Source organism: Tamandua tetradactyla, chromosome 12 (genome assembly GCF_023851605.1).
Source record: "Tamandua tetradactyla isolate mTamTet1 chromosome 12, mTamTet1.pri, whole genome shotgun sequence".
Classification (NCBI taxonomy): domain Eukaryota; kingdom Metazoa; phylum Chordata; class Mammalia; order Pilosa; family Myrmecophagidae; genus Tamandua; species Tamandua tetradactyla.
This window is the reverse complement of record NC_135338.1, coordinates 24316545-24335061: the sequence shown is the minus strand read 5'-3', so window position 1 is coordinate 24335061 and position 18517 is coordinate 24316545. Positions and strand designations below refer to the sequence as shown.

General features: G+C 32.6%; 1 protein-coding gene across 25 annotated transcripts in view; it reads right to left on the bottom strand.

The window, feature by feature from the left end:
* The window catches only part of GPHN (gephyrin), a 750954-nt gene that overhangs the window by 264947 nt on the left and 467490 nt on the right, over window positions 1–18517 (bottom strand). For 16 of the 25 annotated variants that reach the window (XM_077122754.1, XM_077122739.1, XM_077122741.1 and 13 more), the window contains 3 exons: window positions 10914–10980; window positions 5351–5623; window positions 3911–4015 (listed from right to left, as the gene is read on the bottom strand). In XM_077122754.1, the coding sequence (XP_076978869.1) occupies window positions 3911–4015; window positions 5351–5623; window positions 10914–10980 (445 nt within the window). Of the gene's footprint in view, window positions 1–3910; window positions 4016–5350; window positions 5624–8263; window positions 8344–10913; window positions 10981–18517 lie in introns of those variants that run through there. The other 9 variants (XM_077122747.1, XM_077122749.1, XM_077122761.1 and 6 more) reach the window with 2 other exon arrangements.

Here is an 18517-nt window from a genome sequence, read left to right as displayed (position 1 = left end):
TTCACTATCTATAGCAGTGGTATAAAAACTTCTGCCTTCTCTAATTCAAATTTTGAGGAAATCAGTCTTTTTATTATTAAAAGTCATACAGTTATTTACAATGTGTGGCATCCATATGAATAGAAATAGACAAAAATAGTATGAACAATAAAAAAGCACATTAAGTATGTAAAAACTTAGAAAAAAAGCTTTATCTTCTTTTGTAATTAATCATGCATCATTATATCCCTTTCAGATGTCAGGAAAAATTATGAAAGTCTTTGACATGAACAAAAAATATAACTGGGTGTCCTGTATGGTAGAACATTCTGGATTATCTTCACTGTTCATTGTCTTTCATTTATTTTAAAATTCTGTAAATTGTAGAAAACTAATAGTAATGAAAATGATTCCTGTCCAAATGATTCTTTTTGTACCATGGAGGTACAACTGACTGCGCTGAGGATAATGACCATGTTTTGCATTTATTTGTGATTTCATTTCAGTACTCACAAGGTCTATATATTTACGTATTTTGAATTTTCCTTTGAACCAGCTATAACATTTTATTGTTTCCCTTATGAATTACTTCAGTAAAATATTTGACATGTATTTATTTTATATATGTATGTTAATATATGTAAGTTAAGGTAAAACTTGTAAAAAATTATTCTTTAACAATTTTAGAGATCATCCACTGAAATGCTCATTGGATTAATCTAACAGAACTAGATAAATTACAACTTTGCTGGAAAATATACTTCTTTAGCACTTACTTAAGCCCACAGGTGTCTGGCTCACAGAGGTGAATCCCAAATGCCACGAGCACTTTGACTACAGTTTTTCTACTTTTTTTCCTGCTGTACACTATTGATTTGTGCTTTGTCTTTGTTTCTAGTTTGTGGACTGCTGGTAAATTATTCCCCCAATGTGGCAGCAATGGTTGGGAATTTGAATTTATGATCTGACCATTTGGTGACCTCTGTAAATGGTTTATATGAGTCTGTTCTTTATTGGACATGAACTGCCAGAAAATCTTGTTTGCAGTCATTTTTATTGTCTATTTGTTCACTTTTTTTTTTGGTGAGTTTTTGTGTTTCCGTGTTTCCTGAAGTTTTAGGATCAAAACTATGAACTCTCTTCTGTGTCTGTCTGTAATTCAAAAAAGCCTTACTTTTGTGTGTGTTTCTCTATCTCTGGAAGGTATTAATATATTAAACTATATTGTCTATTAAATTAAAGGATCTCTGTTCTGATTGGCTCTAGAGATAAATAAATGGCTGAATTAATCAATTATTCACCCCAATTCCCCAAAATGAGGAAAATGAATTTCTAATACTTTAAATAATGCAAGATTAAAAAAAACCTTCTAACAGAAACTAATTCATAAATGTTTTAAGAATCCAAGTTCAACATAATCAAGGTAAATCTTTGGCAAACAAGCCTACTTTAATAATTTTGGTTCAAAAAAAAACTCATTTTAAATAGTAAAAATTTTCCTCTTCTTAGGTTGTTTTCCCTACACTTATACAGGTTCACTGATTGACTTAGCTAATATTACTCCTACATAATGTTTACAATTATGGAAAATATATTTATGCTTGTTTAAATTGAATCATTTCAACAATAATTTATGTTAGCTTGAAGATAACTTCTAAGATCTTTAGGTAACTTAAACTTTGGACTGATTAAGTTAATGGATACTCATCAGATACATAGACAATTTTTAAATATATTGATTATTGATTATAATTTTAAGCTTATATATTTTTGTTCCTTATTTGTATTTACTATACAGATGCTATAATTTTGGGTCATATTTCTGAACATTTTCCTTTTGTCTAACTTAACAAATAGTAAAAAGGTTATATGTGGTTGTAGAAGGTTGCACTATATATATGTTCATGAGCTTTGCTAGTCTGCTAAAATGCATGTATGTCATATAGTTCTCAATTATTCACCCCCAAGTTTTATCAGCGAAACAGAAATCAGTTAATTCCGTTAAAAGTTATAATTAATATGTGTGGTTGAGAATATACTAGAAGCAAAAGTGACAGAGAAATACAATTATGTGTGTGTGTGCTTTCTTTTTAAGATGGGTAGACACTGTGCTTGTGTTTTAAAGGAAAAAGAGAAGTTTTGTCCTAAAGCAATGTTTCTTGAACTTTTTGTCTCCTGACCCCTTTAAATTTATTTATGACTCCAAAGAGCTTTTGTATATGTGGGTTATAACAACCAATATTTACTGAATTTAAAATTCACACAGATAACCAGGCCATTCAGAGCCAATGGGGCTCATTAATGAAATAAGTGCCAAAAAAGCATTCACATAGTTAACATAGCATCTATAGTAGCTTTGAGAAAATTGAAGGCCTTCCTTTTCATTCTCTTTTTTGATACCTATTCCTTTTCATTCTTTCCTATGGATGCCATGTCTCTGAAAACAAGAGCATTATACTCATTTATATATAGCTCTTAAAGTCTACTTAAACACACTATAGCATCTGTCAAAAAGACCAAAATTGACAAAAGACTTTATAACTGAAATAAATGAGAAAAGTTTCAGGGTGGTACTATATGAGGACATCCAGTTAGAACAGTTTAACAGCCTTTGTCAACTAGTTCCTCCAGGGAATTAAGGCCTAATGTTGTATGGTATTCATTGTATGTAATGAATTAACTTCTCTCTAATGTATATAGAATGGTAGTAGTTATATACACACCTTGAGAGAACAGGAATAAAAAAAATTCACTTAAATCATTTTTGATACACTAACCTGAAACAAACTATAACAATGTAAATCTTTGTCATAAATACAGAAACTTCCAATTACTTTAGTTTGAAAACCAAAATGATGTTATAGTTGTGGTGGTTGATTTATGACATTAAGAAAACAAAACAAAAGACAATCCTGCTTCAAGTTTGGCTCATTTTGGAATGTTTATAGTAAAGGCATATCTGAAAAATTTACATATTAGTTGTCAAATGAAATTTGCTAATAATTTAACTAAAGTTTTAAATTCTCTATTTGGCCTCTGACTAAGCCAAATTTCTATCTAGCCAGGTATGTCTTATTGAATACAACAGTTAAAATCTTCATTTGGTAGTTAATCTCCCAAGAGACTACTAAGGCTGAGTTGTTTTTGTTTTTTAATTCTGATGTTTCTTCTTCCTAAATATTTAAACCCAAATTTTAACTTGTTACTTCTTTTTCCTTTTATTTTGTAGCCATACTATACTAGAAGGAGTCAGGTTGACTTTTTTCCAGCCATGGAAATTATCACTGCTTAATGATTTATACGTATTGGTTTAATTTTTTCTAACCTGGGGGATTTTTGAGAACTGCTATTTAGCCAGTGACTGAAAGAATGAATATATATCCTTAAAAATTTCTATCCAAAGATTAGGAATCATAGAGTTTACATAGATACTCAACTCTGACTGATTGTAATGAGAACATAGTGAAGGAAAAAAATGAGATGCAAAAACAATGAGGAATAAAAGCAAGGTTAATACAAATTAATATTAGCTTGACCAATTTGTCTAGCTTTTAAGACTCAAAGTGATCATCTTAAGGGATGATCTTAATTAAGCCACATAACTTATTTAAAGATATGTGACAAAATTGCTAAGGGAAAAAACCCCAAAACTTCTGAGCAGTGGATTTCCTGGACATAACATGATGAAAGTTCATTGCCACAAACTAGAGAATCATTATGGCTGAGTACCTTAGGCACAGGAGAAATTCTACTAAATTAAATTCCTTCTTCGAAAATACTCAGCGGCAATCACATTTTCACCAAAAAACACTGCTGAAGAACCTACAGAATAAAATAACATGTCTTCCAGGATATATTACAGCTTACTTCCAAGGAGAGGAGGTAGGCTGCATGCTTGTAAAATTATTAATGCAAAAGCCTCTTGTCTTACCCGTTCATCTGCATTGCCTGTTGCATGATGGGGATAATTGATGAGACCAGGGATGGGCTGTTCACCGTGTGCCATAACAGCAGGACTGGTGTAGAATGGATACTTCTAATGCACAACACATAACAACTATGAATATAGTGACATGAGAACATGAAACTATACAAGTAAAATGACTGGAAAGGAAAAAGGGGGAAAAATGGAACAATGAAATGCTAAATTTTTATAAATGTAGGATGAAACAATCAGCTTAGATCTCCAATGCTATAAGCCTTTTTCTTAAAATTGAAATGGATATTTTTTACTCTTTTAATTAAGAGTAAAAGAGAAGGGACACATAATGATTTTAAAATACAACTATTTTATCAATCAGTTCCATTAAAAAACAACAACAACAATACATACAATTTAGAATTCAAGTAGCCTTAGGTAAGACTTAATGGATCACTGAACGTATTCCAAGACAGAATAATCTGGTCATTAGTGAAAAAACCACCTACTGGTTGTCTGAATTGATACTTCAAAAGTATTTCACCATCATCCATTCTAATCTACATGTTGCAAGAAAAAACCTCTGACACTATGTTTTAGCCTAAATATCTGGATAACCTATAAACTATATGGATTATTTTACATGGCAGTTAAATTTTCCATCTCCATGCTCTCAATCAACGAACAAACATCATTCTTGGAAGTAATACGCTACTTTTAAAGATATTAAAACATAGTGGCTGGTTTAAACTTTAGTATTATAAGTATGTAAATCATATTTTGTGACTTTAAGATGACCAAATTTACTCAAATACTTCCAGAATTGCCCAGAGACAGAATCTGTAATATGCTGGTACTGTTACTAGCATTGATTACTTTATTAAGTTAAAAAATGCAAATATATTATATCCACTTCCTCTCTATATCATTAGGATAAATTTATATCAAGTAACATTTAAGTGCTTAGTTTAAGGAAAATTCAACAACTTTGAATTGAAAAGCTTCGTCATTTTTAAAAATGTATTAATCTTTCCTAATTCATTTCTTGGATCATCTAACTCTTCTAGTTTCAAGTTTGCCTGTTTGCTGCTCCTTCAAGAATTTGTGAAATTTTGATGTTCTGAACATATGAACATTTTACATTTAATATGCTGACAAAATGAATCCTTCCAAGAGTTATTAAATGCCCCATGTTTATCATGGAAGCTTTTACTTAAAATGTTTCAGCAATATCTTTACTGCCCTAGAATTCAGAACAAATTTGAATGCCTTCAAGGACTCTACAAGTGGAAGGAACTTAGTGGTGGAATGCAACAAATATCTCAGTTCTTTTTCTTTAGCATACCCTGAGGAGGTATGAACTGTATATGGAGACAGGATGGAACGAGGAATAAAATCAGTACATTTACCTGTGGGTCCTTTAGAACTTTGGGTCTGTCTCAGCAGGCTTACCTTTGCAGCAATGGCTGCTGCAGTTATATGTGATGAGGAACTGTCTTCTGTTGAAGCAACACCACTGTCTTTCTTTTCTTCTTCCTCTTCCTCACACTGAACCCCTTTGTCTTCTGTCTGTTTATGGGGGCTGGTTGCGGGAGGAGGGGAAAGAGGAGGTGGTGGGGATGGTAAATCTTCAAGTTCATCATGCACCTCCTTCACTTTTACAATGGCATCTCGTAAGAGGTCAATGGCATGAGGTAGAGCTGGCAGTATGAACTGAAAGCATTCCTGTACGCAAGAAGAATTAAAAAATAAAGATGAAGCACTTTTCTAGGCATATAAAATGGTGGCAATTAAATTTATTTGTGTATTTAGATCAGTTTCATCTGTGAATTTGGATCTGGCCTCAAGAATGAATAACAAATTAAGGATTGCTTTTGCATGGTGAAATATGAAGAATGGCAAATTTTACAATATTCTCCATAAGCTGAGGAACTAAAGTACTATCTAAACCCACACTGCATTTTTTTAAAGTAGAATTTTCCCGCTTTGAGTTTTAAAGCAAGATTATAGAAATGACATGAAGCAGTTTCACCTTTTTAGAGCAGGGCACTAGAACTAAAAATCCAAATGAGGAGCAAATTACTTTATTCAGGGAGCTAAAGTTTGGACTACTATCATACAATATAGATAGACAATGTTACATAATATGTGCCCAAATAGCTCGTACAGAGCACTGCATAGAAGTCAGTATAGTCTGCTGCTCCAGTGACTGCTGTTACCTATAATATCCCATCACAAGAGAATAGGTGAGGACCCTGAAATAAAATATACAGACAAATATGTTTGGAGAAATAGGCAGATCTTTTTCTTTTTCGTCAAGGAAACTTACCTTAAAATAGAAGATGCAAAGGAACATGTAAGTGTTTGGAGGGTTACTGGGATATTAGGACCTATATTTTCTGACCTCTCTTTGTATGGCTCAATCACTTTACTGTTTAAACATTGTGTAATGAAGAATTTAACCTTGCCCAAAGAGAGCTCTAGCCTTTGTCCTTGGCTTCTGGGAGGTAATCTCTGTGCCCTTGGAATGTCATGCCTGATAGGAGAGTCTTTGTCTGCCCCAAAGTTTCTATTTAAAAAAATATTCAGCTAACAAATGAAGAAGGAATGGTAAAATTAAGATATCACAATTTTGCAACCTCTACTGTACAAGTAGATCTAAAGTTTTGGGCATCAGTTTCTGATAACATCATAAAATCATAAAATGAGAGCCAATCAGACATTATTTACCTCTTGATGGAGAAACTACTATTTGTGAAGTAGTTCTGCTTAAAAAAAAAGAGTTCAAACTGAATCTGAACAAGATTCTAGATCCAAACATGAATTTCCAGGAATTACAGTGACAAAGGAAAATGTTAATCTACACCATGGAGATGAATAAGTAAAATCAAAACAGTGGGAAACTATTGAGGATAAAAAACACAATTGAAAAAAAAAGATTTTTTAAGACGATTAGAAATTTGAACACTGAGTTATTTAATGATGTAAATGAATGATTAATTTTTCATATGTGAAAAAGGAACTGTGGTTATGCCTAAAAGTTCTTATTTTTGTCTTTTTAATTCTATTTTATCTTTAGGATAAGGTAAAATTAATATTTAGAGTGAAATAATATGATTCTGAAATGTGCTTCAAAATGTATAGGTAATCAGCACTGGCCCTCAGTTGATGTTTACTGGATGTGAATAAGGTGAATATGGAACATCATTCATTATATTAATCTGCCTGCTTTATGGATAAAATTCTTCATAATAAAAATTCAAAAAAGTTAAAATATGTCAATTTTATGGACAAATAATGTTCAATGTAAAAAATCATCAAAATCCCCAATTTTTGAAAACCTTTTACTCTGTATGTGATGTCTGTTATTTTTAACTATTTGGGCTATATATATATATATATATAGTTAAAAGGGAAGTGATAATCATTAACTTCTGAGGTGCTACAGACTATAGATATAGTCTACATCACAGACTGTCTAAAGAGTTGTAAGTCTTCCTAGCTTCTAAGAATTTTGGTATCTTATTTAGTCCTGGCAGCAATTACTTGAACTATTTTTTTCTTTTATGAGCTGGACACTCCCTTATAATATGACCATAAGGGGATAGACAAGGTGGAACAAAGGATAATTAAGAAATTTTGGTGCATATTTGGTTATGTTTTAAAAGTAATCCTATGTTGATGAAGATCACTGAGTCCCATAATGGAGGAAGGACTGAGACTCAAGTAGACAGAGATGTGTATATGGGTTAGCAGCTCCTTCACAGGAGTAGTGATTTTCCTACTTGGCCTCTCTGGTCATATTCCAAAGGTCAAAAGATACTGTTGTGTTCAGTGGTCTCTATGCCTTGAATTAAGAGATTTCCAGGAGGAATAACAATCAAATAGGCAGAGGGCGAATTAGGATCCATGATTATATATTTATGATTAACTTGTTACTTGTCTATTTCTTAACAGGGAATGAAAACAAAAATAAAATTTTTTATTCCCCAAATTAAATGATTTAAAAAATAAAGTTTTCCCACAAGTACCTAACCTTTTCCATGTGAAAATTAAAACTGATACTTATATAACTAAATTTATTAGATCACTGTCTTTTCATTTCCATTGAGTTGGTCAAGTATGAAGAGAGTTCTGTATATGAAATAAGGTGAGAACCTAATCCAGTTTCATTATAGTGAGCAGGAAGTTAAATTATTTTTATTGAAATCTTCTTTTTCCATTATATCTTCTAGACAATTACAATTCTCTAGGGTCCAGAGGAATAATAGCAGATTACTCATAACAGCATGAACTATACAAAACCATTTCTAGCAATCATAGCTCTATTATGATTTCTGTCTCTTAAAAGAATAAATCACTTACCATTTTCCCCCCTCTAATCACTTAAAATAAGCACAAATTGATGCCCATGTCTCCAGAGAGCTTAGATTATTAAAAACATTCCTGGGAAAATGATAAGGAAATTATTTGAAATAGTTTTAAAAATTTTTTTTTGTGATTGACATTGATACATGTATATTTCAGAATTTATTAATTAACATAGCTTTTTAATCCAATAAATTGAAAATGATGGTTCTTATTTTAGGTCAATTAGTAATTTTTTTTCTTGCTTGGAATTTTCTAAAAAAAATTCCATTCAAAGAATAAACTGTACTTTGAAATTGTAATCTATATTTATCTTTTCAAAAAAAAAGCTGAAATTCGAAAACGTAATTTAAAAATTTCTTTAAATTACATTTATACTAACATTTTAGAAGTTTAAAATGTCAATGACATTTGGAAAAGTAAAAACATTCCCAAGGTATGCTTTGGAATATAAATATTACATACAGAAGACTTAGCAGTAAACAAGCTTTACTAATCACTAGTGTGTTCCCCCAAGTAAATCTCAAAAAGTAAACAATCAGCATAAATGAGAATCACTAGTGTGTTCCCCCAAGTAAATCTCAAAAAGTAAAATACTCAGCATAAATGAGAATCACTAGTGTGTTCCCCAAGTAAATCTCAAAAAGTAAACACTCAGCATAAATGAGAATTGAATTTCCCCTTTAAAATTACTTTGTTTACTACATAATTAGTCAAATTCATTTATAAAGATTAAAAAATGCTATCTTAGGTGTGCTTTTTAAACCTTTGTATCAAATTACTTCCCAAATAGGAGCAGTTAGGTTTTGCTATCAAGGAAACCAAGAATAATGAATGTGGTAGATTAAATTATGTACCTCAACAAAAGACATGTTCTTAATATTAATCTGCATTCCAGTGGGTGTGAACCCATTTGTAAATAGGACCCTTTGAAGATGTATTATCTATTAAGCTGTGGACTCATTTGTGGCTTGCATCTTCTAAGATCCTATTTAGGTGTGGACAAACCAAATGAGGGCAAGCCTTAATTTATGACTGGAGGCCTTATTAAGAGAGGAAACCTGAATACCACCAGTGGGGCCAGAAGCCAGAAGTCACAGGACCAGACACAAGGAGAGAGAGATTGCCAAGTGATGTAGGACTACCATCACCAGAAAAGCTATAGACTTTGGGGAGAAAGCATGTCCTGTTGAGACCCTGATATTGGACCTCTAGCCTTCAAAACTTTGAGCAAATAAATACTTGTATTTACACCCATTGTGTGGTATTTGACACAGTAGGTTTGCAAACTAACACAATGAATGAAAAAAGAAAGAGTCCAAGAAAAGGTTGCGAGAGTCTAAATGTATAGTGAAGAATTAATCTTACCAAAAGAGATGTTTGACCTTTGTCCTAGGTTACTGGGAAGTCACTCTAGGCCATTTATAGGAGTAGTTTTTGTTTGTCTTGGGATTCTGGCCACCAGATAATCTAACAATATGATTTATTACAGGAGCTTTGGGCTATGGGGTATCACTCTTGCTTCTAGAAGTGACTGGCAGTGACTGACCATAAAGGGATAGACAAGGTGGAGTAAAGGATAATTAAGACATTTTGGTGTATTTTTGGTTATGTTTTAAAAGTAGTCCTATGTTGATGAAGATCATGGAGTCCCATAATGAAGGAAGGCCTGAGACTCAAGTAGACAGAGATGTGTATATGGGTTAGCATATAGCAAAATTTCCATGTGTGCCCTGAAAGAAAATCAGGCCTACTCTGGAAGGTGATGGAGTTTGGAGAGCTAAATTGCTAACTAAACTTTAATACTCAATAAAAAGTCTGCACACCAAAGGCTCAAGTAAGCTAACTGAGTTGGCAATACTCTGTGCACACTGTCACACATAAATACCAGGAGAATAATGTGCCCATAACTCTGCAGGGAAAGGACAATGGAAGCTCCATGTTTGGTACTTCTCCTGGACTCTGGCCTATGCACTTTTTCCCTTGACTGATTTTAACCTGTATCCTTTCCCTGTAAAAAACTGAAACTGTAAGTTTAACAGCTTTCAGTGACTTCTATGAGTACCTTCTAGCAAATTACTGAACTTGAGGATGGTTCTGGGTACTCCCTTATATCCAATTGGTGTCAGAAGTGAGGGCAGTCTTATGGAGTGATCTGACTCTGGAAGTGCTTAATTTTCATTGTTATCTAATTAGGTTTAGGTTCTGGTGTCCACTTGGCCAAATGATTATGTCCAGTTGTTTGGTCAGGCAAGCACTGGCCTGACAGTTACTGCAAGGATATTTTTTGGTTGATCAAACCATCAGTTAGTTGATTGCAATCAACTAAGGCATGTCTCCCTGCAGTGAGATAATCCAATCAGTTGAAGGCTTTTAAGGAAGAAGAGAGACTCTTTCATTACTTCTTCAGCCAATGAGCCTCTTCTGTAGAGTTCGTCCAAACCCTTCACTGGAGCTGGCAGTTTTACAGCCTGCCCTAAGGATTCTGGATTCTTCCATTCCCACCATTGTATGAGACACACTTATATAAATCTCATACTTACAGATCTCTCCTATTGGTTCTCTTTCTCTAGAGAACCCTGACTAACACACTCACAGTTGGCCAAAACTCTTTAAACTAAACCATCTAAATCTCAAGGTTGCTTACCTGAGATCCTTTCTTGCTACCTGGCAGGTTAATGATGAGAGTTTTCCCTCTGATTCCACACACAGGCCTGAAAGGAAAGAGAAATTAGATGAATACTAGATTGCAAGGAATGCTTTGTTTAAATACATTTAACAATAAGGAGCAATCATTGTACTTTACATGGTAACAACTGTTTAAGAATACGTTGTTATAATAAGAGGTTCACCAATTGCTATACAAATTGGGTTCTCTGGCAGAGGTTTTTACAATAATGGTTAGTGTGATATATTAGAGAATGCACTGAACATGGGATCAGAATAAATTAGCTACTCTTAAGCTATTTGACCACAGGCAAATAACCTGCTTTCTCTACAGCTTTTTCATCTTCCATTGAGTTGTAAGATTTCAATGAGACAGTGCACAAGAAAATTCCAAGTGTATTAGTATTTACGTTCAAAAGGCCAACACATAAGCCATTCAAGAATTGACTGAGACTGGGAATTGAGCTTGCGCTTCTGAGGAAATGTAGAAATTTGAAAAGTGAAACAAGTTTTTTCACAAATGAATGGCAGTAGGGAGAACATAGAGCTAAATTACTAACAGATGCATTGATAATCACAAGCAATTTAAGCTATAAGGTTCTTTTAGAGATCACTGTTAAGTTTCAGGTCACATTTAAACCAACCTAGAAGATGAGAATCTTATCTATGCCTAGAAAGCATAAAACAACGGAAAAGCAATGAAAGACAGGAGTCAAGAGTCAAAGGCCTGGATTTTCATATGAGAGTTAGAATCATGCTCTGTCACTAATTGGCTGTGTTACTTTGATCCAGTTATTTTATTCCAGTTTTCATCTTTTGAAAAAACAAAGGGATTAGACTAGAATAATCCATTTCTAAAATTTAATAACTAAGATTTTCAAAGTTACATAAGAATGTTTTTTTCAAACTCCTTCCTTTGACCGTGTTTATTGTGGGGGGTCAGAAACAGGAACTATAAATCAGGCCCAACCACAACAAGTCCCCAAAACAATTAGGGTGGAAAGTTCCCAAAAGTTAAAACTGACTCAACTTACCAAAAACAATAAAACAAAGGGTAGGAAATGGGAGGAACAGGATGTAGTTTGGCATGAGCTAACAGCATTTTTCTGCTTCTGTAGTCAAGCTTGCTTGGTCTCAGCTATGAACTAGGATGTGGTTTTAGCCTTTATAAGCTAACTCTGAGAATCTATCCAGACTGCTCTCTGTATCTCTTCTCAGAGGTTTCTGAGGTAGTCGCTGGCCAGCTAATAAAGACTCCCGATTGGCTTGCAATTTAAATTGTGTGGTCTCTCTTTCGGTGCACCCCACAACATTTATTATTTAACTACTTGCACTCTATAAAGTAACTTAAAACTGCCTTATATTTTATTTTTCTCCTTGTCCTGTTTACAATTTGAAAAAGAATAGTTGATAGTCATCTTATTTAAAATTTTCCATATTCTTATTACCAAATCACCCTTCAGCCTTCATCTTACTGAAATAACTGTTCATAGGTTTGTTAAAATTTTTAGGCCCATTTCTTAACTTTGACTTGATATTTCCTTACAATCTTCTTTACTTCTGACAGTCAGAATTGGATAAAGTACTTTAATCAGGCCATAACAGTACTGGGTAATTTCATAGTTCTTAATGTGCCTCTAGATAGTTTTGCTTTTCTTTCACAACTACAGTGCTACAGTGTAGCCTTTTGTCAATTTGATAGATAACTGATTGTAATATCACCAGCAATATGATTGGAATTCCTCAATTTTAAGGTGCCCTAGTTCCAAGTGACAAATCTAACAATTTATTGGATAAGCCTAGAATTTTAACTAAAAGCATAATATTATCTCATAGATTATAGTGTGCACTATTTCAGGAAGTTTGTAGCATTTTCCTCCATAAGCATTAGAAATATTTACTTAACAATTATGGTATGTTATGCTCTCAATATTTCTAATGAGAAGAATACAATTATACACAAAATACGGGAAAATACTTTGAGGTATATAGAATTTAACTGATATGTACCTCTGGGATCTCTCTGTACTTTTACACAGCAAGTTCATTCCATTTGTGTTTATGTAGTTCCCTTTTCTAAGTATAATGGCCATGTGTGCATCCTTACTGGAAATGATGTTCTTTCAATATATAGTCTTAATTTATCAGGTATTTTGGGCTCTATTTTCCAAGGAAGATATAATGCCCTGTATCACAAGCTCAGTCAGATGAAAAATTAGTTAACTCTTTTTATTTAAACTTTTTGGTCAACAAGTCCAGTCATGTCTCCAACAACACTTTACATGCTCCAGGTGGAAACCTTAACGGCAGTGCTAATAAGAGTATGGGTATAAACTTCAGTAAGTTTTGTGCTTACATAATAGTTATACTATATAGACCATTACTTATATGTATGTGTTTGTGTATGTGAGACAGAGAGGTAATTAAAGCTTTGCTATATAGTCAGGAGAGATTATATCTGTTATTTCCCCTCAATCTCTTTGGTCTTTTATTTTGCCGAAAAATTGAATCAGATTTATTAAAATTCTTTCTAGGATCCGTGGTCTCTGAGGTGCTTATGAATTAATTTTGAATGTACTTTTTCATTTATAGAATTTTAAATATTCATAGTAATTCCAAGAAAAAATATTTTACCTTTCTATAAGCCTTTATGGGTAATATTTTCACAAACATTATTCAATTTAATTATTTAAAAATATACAAGTACCAAAGCCTTAGCATATTCCAATATTTATTAAGTGACTAAAAATCTGCACTAAGTATTATGGGGAGAGATGCAACCCAATTCATAAGGAGTTTTAAAAAATGCAATACAGAATGCTAAAGTATATAAACAAATAACTACAACACAACATAGTAAGTGATGACACAAATGGATACAAAATGCCATAACAGAGGTAAAGTGCCATTTTTATCACATCATATTAAGGGTCCAAATATCAAAATATCTTTGTGAATGTAATTAACAACACTGAATTATATATTTTAATGCAGTTAAAGGGTGAAGTTTTAGGTTGCATATATGTTAACAGAATAAAAATTAAAAAGCATAGGACTGTACAATACAAACAGGGAACCCTAATGTAAACCTTGGGCTTTAGTTAATACTACAATAATTATAATGATATTTTTTCATCAATTGTAACAAATGTAGCATGTTAATACAAGTCGTTAATAATAGGGGGGAGAGATTTCATATAGGAACTATATATTTTCTGCATGATTTTTCTGTAAACTTACAACTTTTCTAATAAGAAAGATGATATTGATCTTGATCACCTAGCTGAGGTGCAGTTTGTCAGGTTTCTCCACAATAAAGTTACTCCCCCTACCCCTTTCTATATTGTACCATTTGCAAGGAAGTCTCTATGGGAAGCCCTCACCTAAGGAGTGGGGGGTTATGCAATCCTCCAGCCCCTTGAGGGTGGAGCATTTATATAAATTATTTGGAAATTTTCTACATGGGAAAGTCATCTCTCCCTACTTCATTTATAAATTTAGTCAGTCATTTATTTCTTATCAATATGGACATACAGATATTCTTATACTTTGGGTTATAATCAAATACAACTATTATTTTGTTGTTCAAATTATACCAACTTTAGTCATTGGGAGTTCTGTCAGTTAGCTCCTGTGTTCCTTTGACGTATCCCCAACAATGAATTTTTTTTTTTTTAAGCACTTCCTCACTTTTAAGTACTACAGGACATCCCAGGTTCATCTTATGTATTTGCTGTCCTAGTCCTAGAACCAGCTATTCCTTCAAGGAGCCCTAGTTCATCTTATTGGTAAATGGCATTAAAAACTAAGATCTAGGCAATAGGCATAATTGCTGCTATTAGGGTGTCATTTCTTTTAGTCCCTCTGTGCTGTCAAAGCAAAGAAATACATTTGTGTGCATACTATTTTAGTAGTATACATACACATTTATAAATATTTCTATATTTAACCATTTATAGCTATATTAGGCTAAACATGAGTTCATACTGCTGTATACAATGCTAATCCATGACCACATGATCACATGGATCATTCTATTCTCTTCTGTTTATCTGTAAACTTCCACTCCAACGTTGAGAAATCTAGCTCCTATGATCCGCCATTCATTTACTTAACTGTTCAATTCCAGTATAATATACAGTACTCTCAGAATTGTTAACCATACCCCTGTGAGAATCAACTTAATCGACTGATTAATGTTTTGTGCAATTCGTTTTGTTTTCAATCTTACAAACAGCATTCATTTTCAAAATTACTTAGTTTTTCACCTCTTCCATCCACATCCTCAGTGAGGTTGTTTCGTATATTGTAATATATTAGATTATCTTGTCACAGTCGGCATTCCTTCCTGGGATCCCCTACAAACTGACTGATTTTTTTTTAAATTGCATATGTTAGGCATTTTTTGTGCTTTAAATTCTATTGGTTTTGACAAATGTATAAATCATGTTTCCACCATTACAGTATTATACAGCATGGTTTTACTATCTTATAAATCCCCTGTGCCTCACCTATTTATCCATCCTTCTCTCCCTCCAAACGCCTGGCATCACTGATCATTTTACTACCTCTACAGTTTTACCTTTTCCACAATGACATAAAATTGGAATTGGACAGTATGTATCATTTCAGGCTGGCTTATTTCACTTAGCAGTATGTATTTAAAGAACCTCCATGTCTTTTTGCAGCTTAAAAATGCAGTTCTTTTTACCACTGAATAATACTCCATTGTATGGATGTACCTGAGTTTTCCTATCCTTTCACCTATTGAAACACATCTTGGTTGCTTCCCATTTTTGGCAATTATGAATAAAATTATTATAAACATTCTTGTACAGATTTTTGCATGGACATAAGTTTTCAAATCAATTGGATAAATACCTAGGCGCAAAATTGCTAGACCATATAGTAAGACTATGTTTAGGTTTCTAAGAAACTATCAAACTGTAGTTTCAAAGTGGCTATGTTGTTTGCATTTCCACCAGCAACAAATATGAGTTCCTTTTGTCCCACATCCTCTCCAGCATTTGGCATTGTTGATTGGGATTACAGCCATTTATTAGGCCTACAGTAGTGGTATCTCATTATTATAGTAATTTTCAATTCCCTGATGACAAATGATGTTAATTTGGTTTGCCACCTGTTTATCTTTGGTGAGACCTCTTCAGATCTTTTGTTCATTTCTTAGTTAGATTGATTGTTTTATTACTGTTGAGTTTTAAGTGTTCTTTGTATGTTTTGGATACATGTCCAGATATATGTCCATATGTTTTCAGATATGTATTATGTAACTATTTTCTCCCAAGAAGTACCATGTCTTTTGATTTTTTTTTGAAACAATGTCTATTGCAGAGCAGAAAATCTAATTCACCAATTTTTCTCTCATGGATTATACTTATCAATATATCATGGATTATACTTTTGGTGGTATATCTAAAATCTCACCACCAAACTCAAGGTTACACAGATATTCTCCTATGTTTTGTTCAAGAAGTATTCTAGTATTGCGCTTTATATTTAGGTTTATATTCATTTCAAAGTAATTTCTGCGAAAGAGGTAAGGTCCATAATTTAGAGATTGTTTTTTCTTTTAATGATTGTGTGAGTGTGTGTTTCTTGGTAGAATTTTATCTACTGATTAAACTTTATTAATTGTTATGGTACTATTTAAGTTGTTCTTCTTGAATCATTACTATGAAATTATATTTTCTTGGACATTGTCCCTTTCACTTGGTTTTCAAATTTATTTGCCTTTAAAAGTTAATCTTGCAATCACGTAACATATTTTACTACAATGTTCTACATATGTCAATTTTTTCCAGTTTATTACTAATATTGCACAAATCTCATATCTTCACTGAAATTTTTTCTGCTTGATATCTCAATTCTTAGGACAAGTGTGTTAAAATCTCCCATTTTGATACAGGATTTGTTAATTTTTGCTTTACATATACTGACCCCATCTTATTCAAGGGATATAAATGTAGAATTATTATTTTCACAAGGAATTGAAATTTTTATCGTTAAATAGAGACCTTCATTATCTCTACTGTTGTGTTTTTGACTTATTGCCTATCTTATTTGTTTCTAATGCATATAATAAATCTAGTTTTCTTTTGGTTATTATTTGCCTAATGTATCTTTTCCCATCTGCTGACATTCAACCTTTCTGAATCCTAACGTTTTAGATCTAGCTCTTGCAAACATTATATAGCCAGGGTTTTTATTTTTTTGCTTGTTTATCCAGTCAGACAATCTGTAATCTGGAGAAAGTAATCAATTTATATTTATATTCAAGTAATGGTATAGAATTAAAATAAAGATATACAAGTATGCCATGCTTAAAAGCATTTGAAAATTACACCATCTGTACAAAAACACTAACCTATTTCCCATTTTTCTATACAGAAAAAATTAAAACCCAAAAACTCCAACCAATTTTCTAAGACATAATTGAGTAAAACACCTATATGAAAAATTTCATTAGGATGTAAAATGCTTCCTGATGGCCAAAAGCGAATATGGTTATTACCAAACAGTTGCTTTGATGAGTAATATGATCTCTCTTAGTGCCAGTGACATCTTAGATGAGACAATATTGTGCTCTTTTCAAAATATTTACACATGATGATGGTGTTCTATGAATTGTATTTGAAATGTGACTTGAAACGTCTCCTGTAAATCTTTTTGTTAAAAATGTTTTGAGGACTTCCATTTCTGGAAAGGTGAAGAGATATTTTTCACTATTCCTGCCACTAAAAATACTTTTAAAACTCATAAAGCATAAGAGTTATATATATTATGCTATTATAGTAAAACATACATAATTATATATTAAAACAGAAGAATTTGAAAAGTTGAGAGAAGATGACAAACTGGCTAGGGACCTTGGAATCTAAAGAATGACCTGGTCTTTCTACTGCTTCATATATTTGAAACTTGAAAGTGGAGAAGTCGGCAACCTGGAAATGCCAAAGCACACAGACAGAAAGCCTACACTTTTCAGCCAATGCACTAGAAAAGGGACAACCTAGTAAGAGAAAAAATCTTTTAGGTAATAATTACTATATTCCAGGTGAGAAGTATAGAAAAAACTGCAGTCTCACACATACCCATAATAGCAACAAGTGACGTGGGGAGTCTAGACTTCCACCCTTGTTTGACTGTAATGAGGTGTAAATTGATGTAACATTTTCTCTTATTTTTTCTAGATGTTTTATAGTTTTAGCTTATACATTTAGGATCAAGATCTAGTTTGAATTAATTTTTGTGTATGGTGTGAGGTAGAGGTAAAGTTTATTTTTCAATAATATGGATAACGGTTTCAGCACTATTTGTTGAAAGACATCTTTTACCCATTTAATTATATCAGTAATTTTGTTAAAAATTAACTGTCTGTATAGGTGTGGGTCTATTGCTGAACTTACTATTCTGTTCCACTGACTGTTTATCCTTATCAGAATATCACACTGTCTTGATTAGTATGGCTTTATATTAAGCCTTTAAATCAGACAGCCTTTCAAATTTGTTCATCTTTTTAAAAAAACTGTTTTGATCTTCTTAGGTCCTTTGTATTTCCTATAA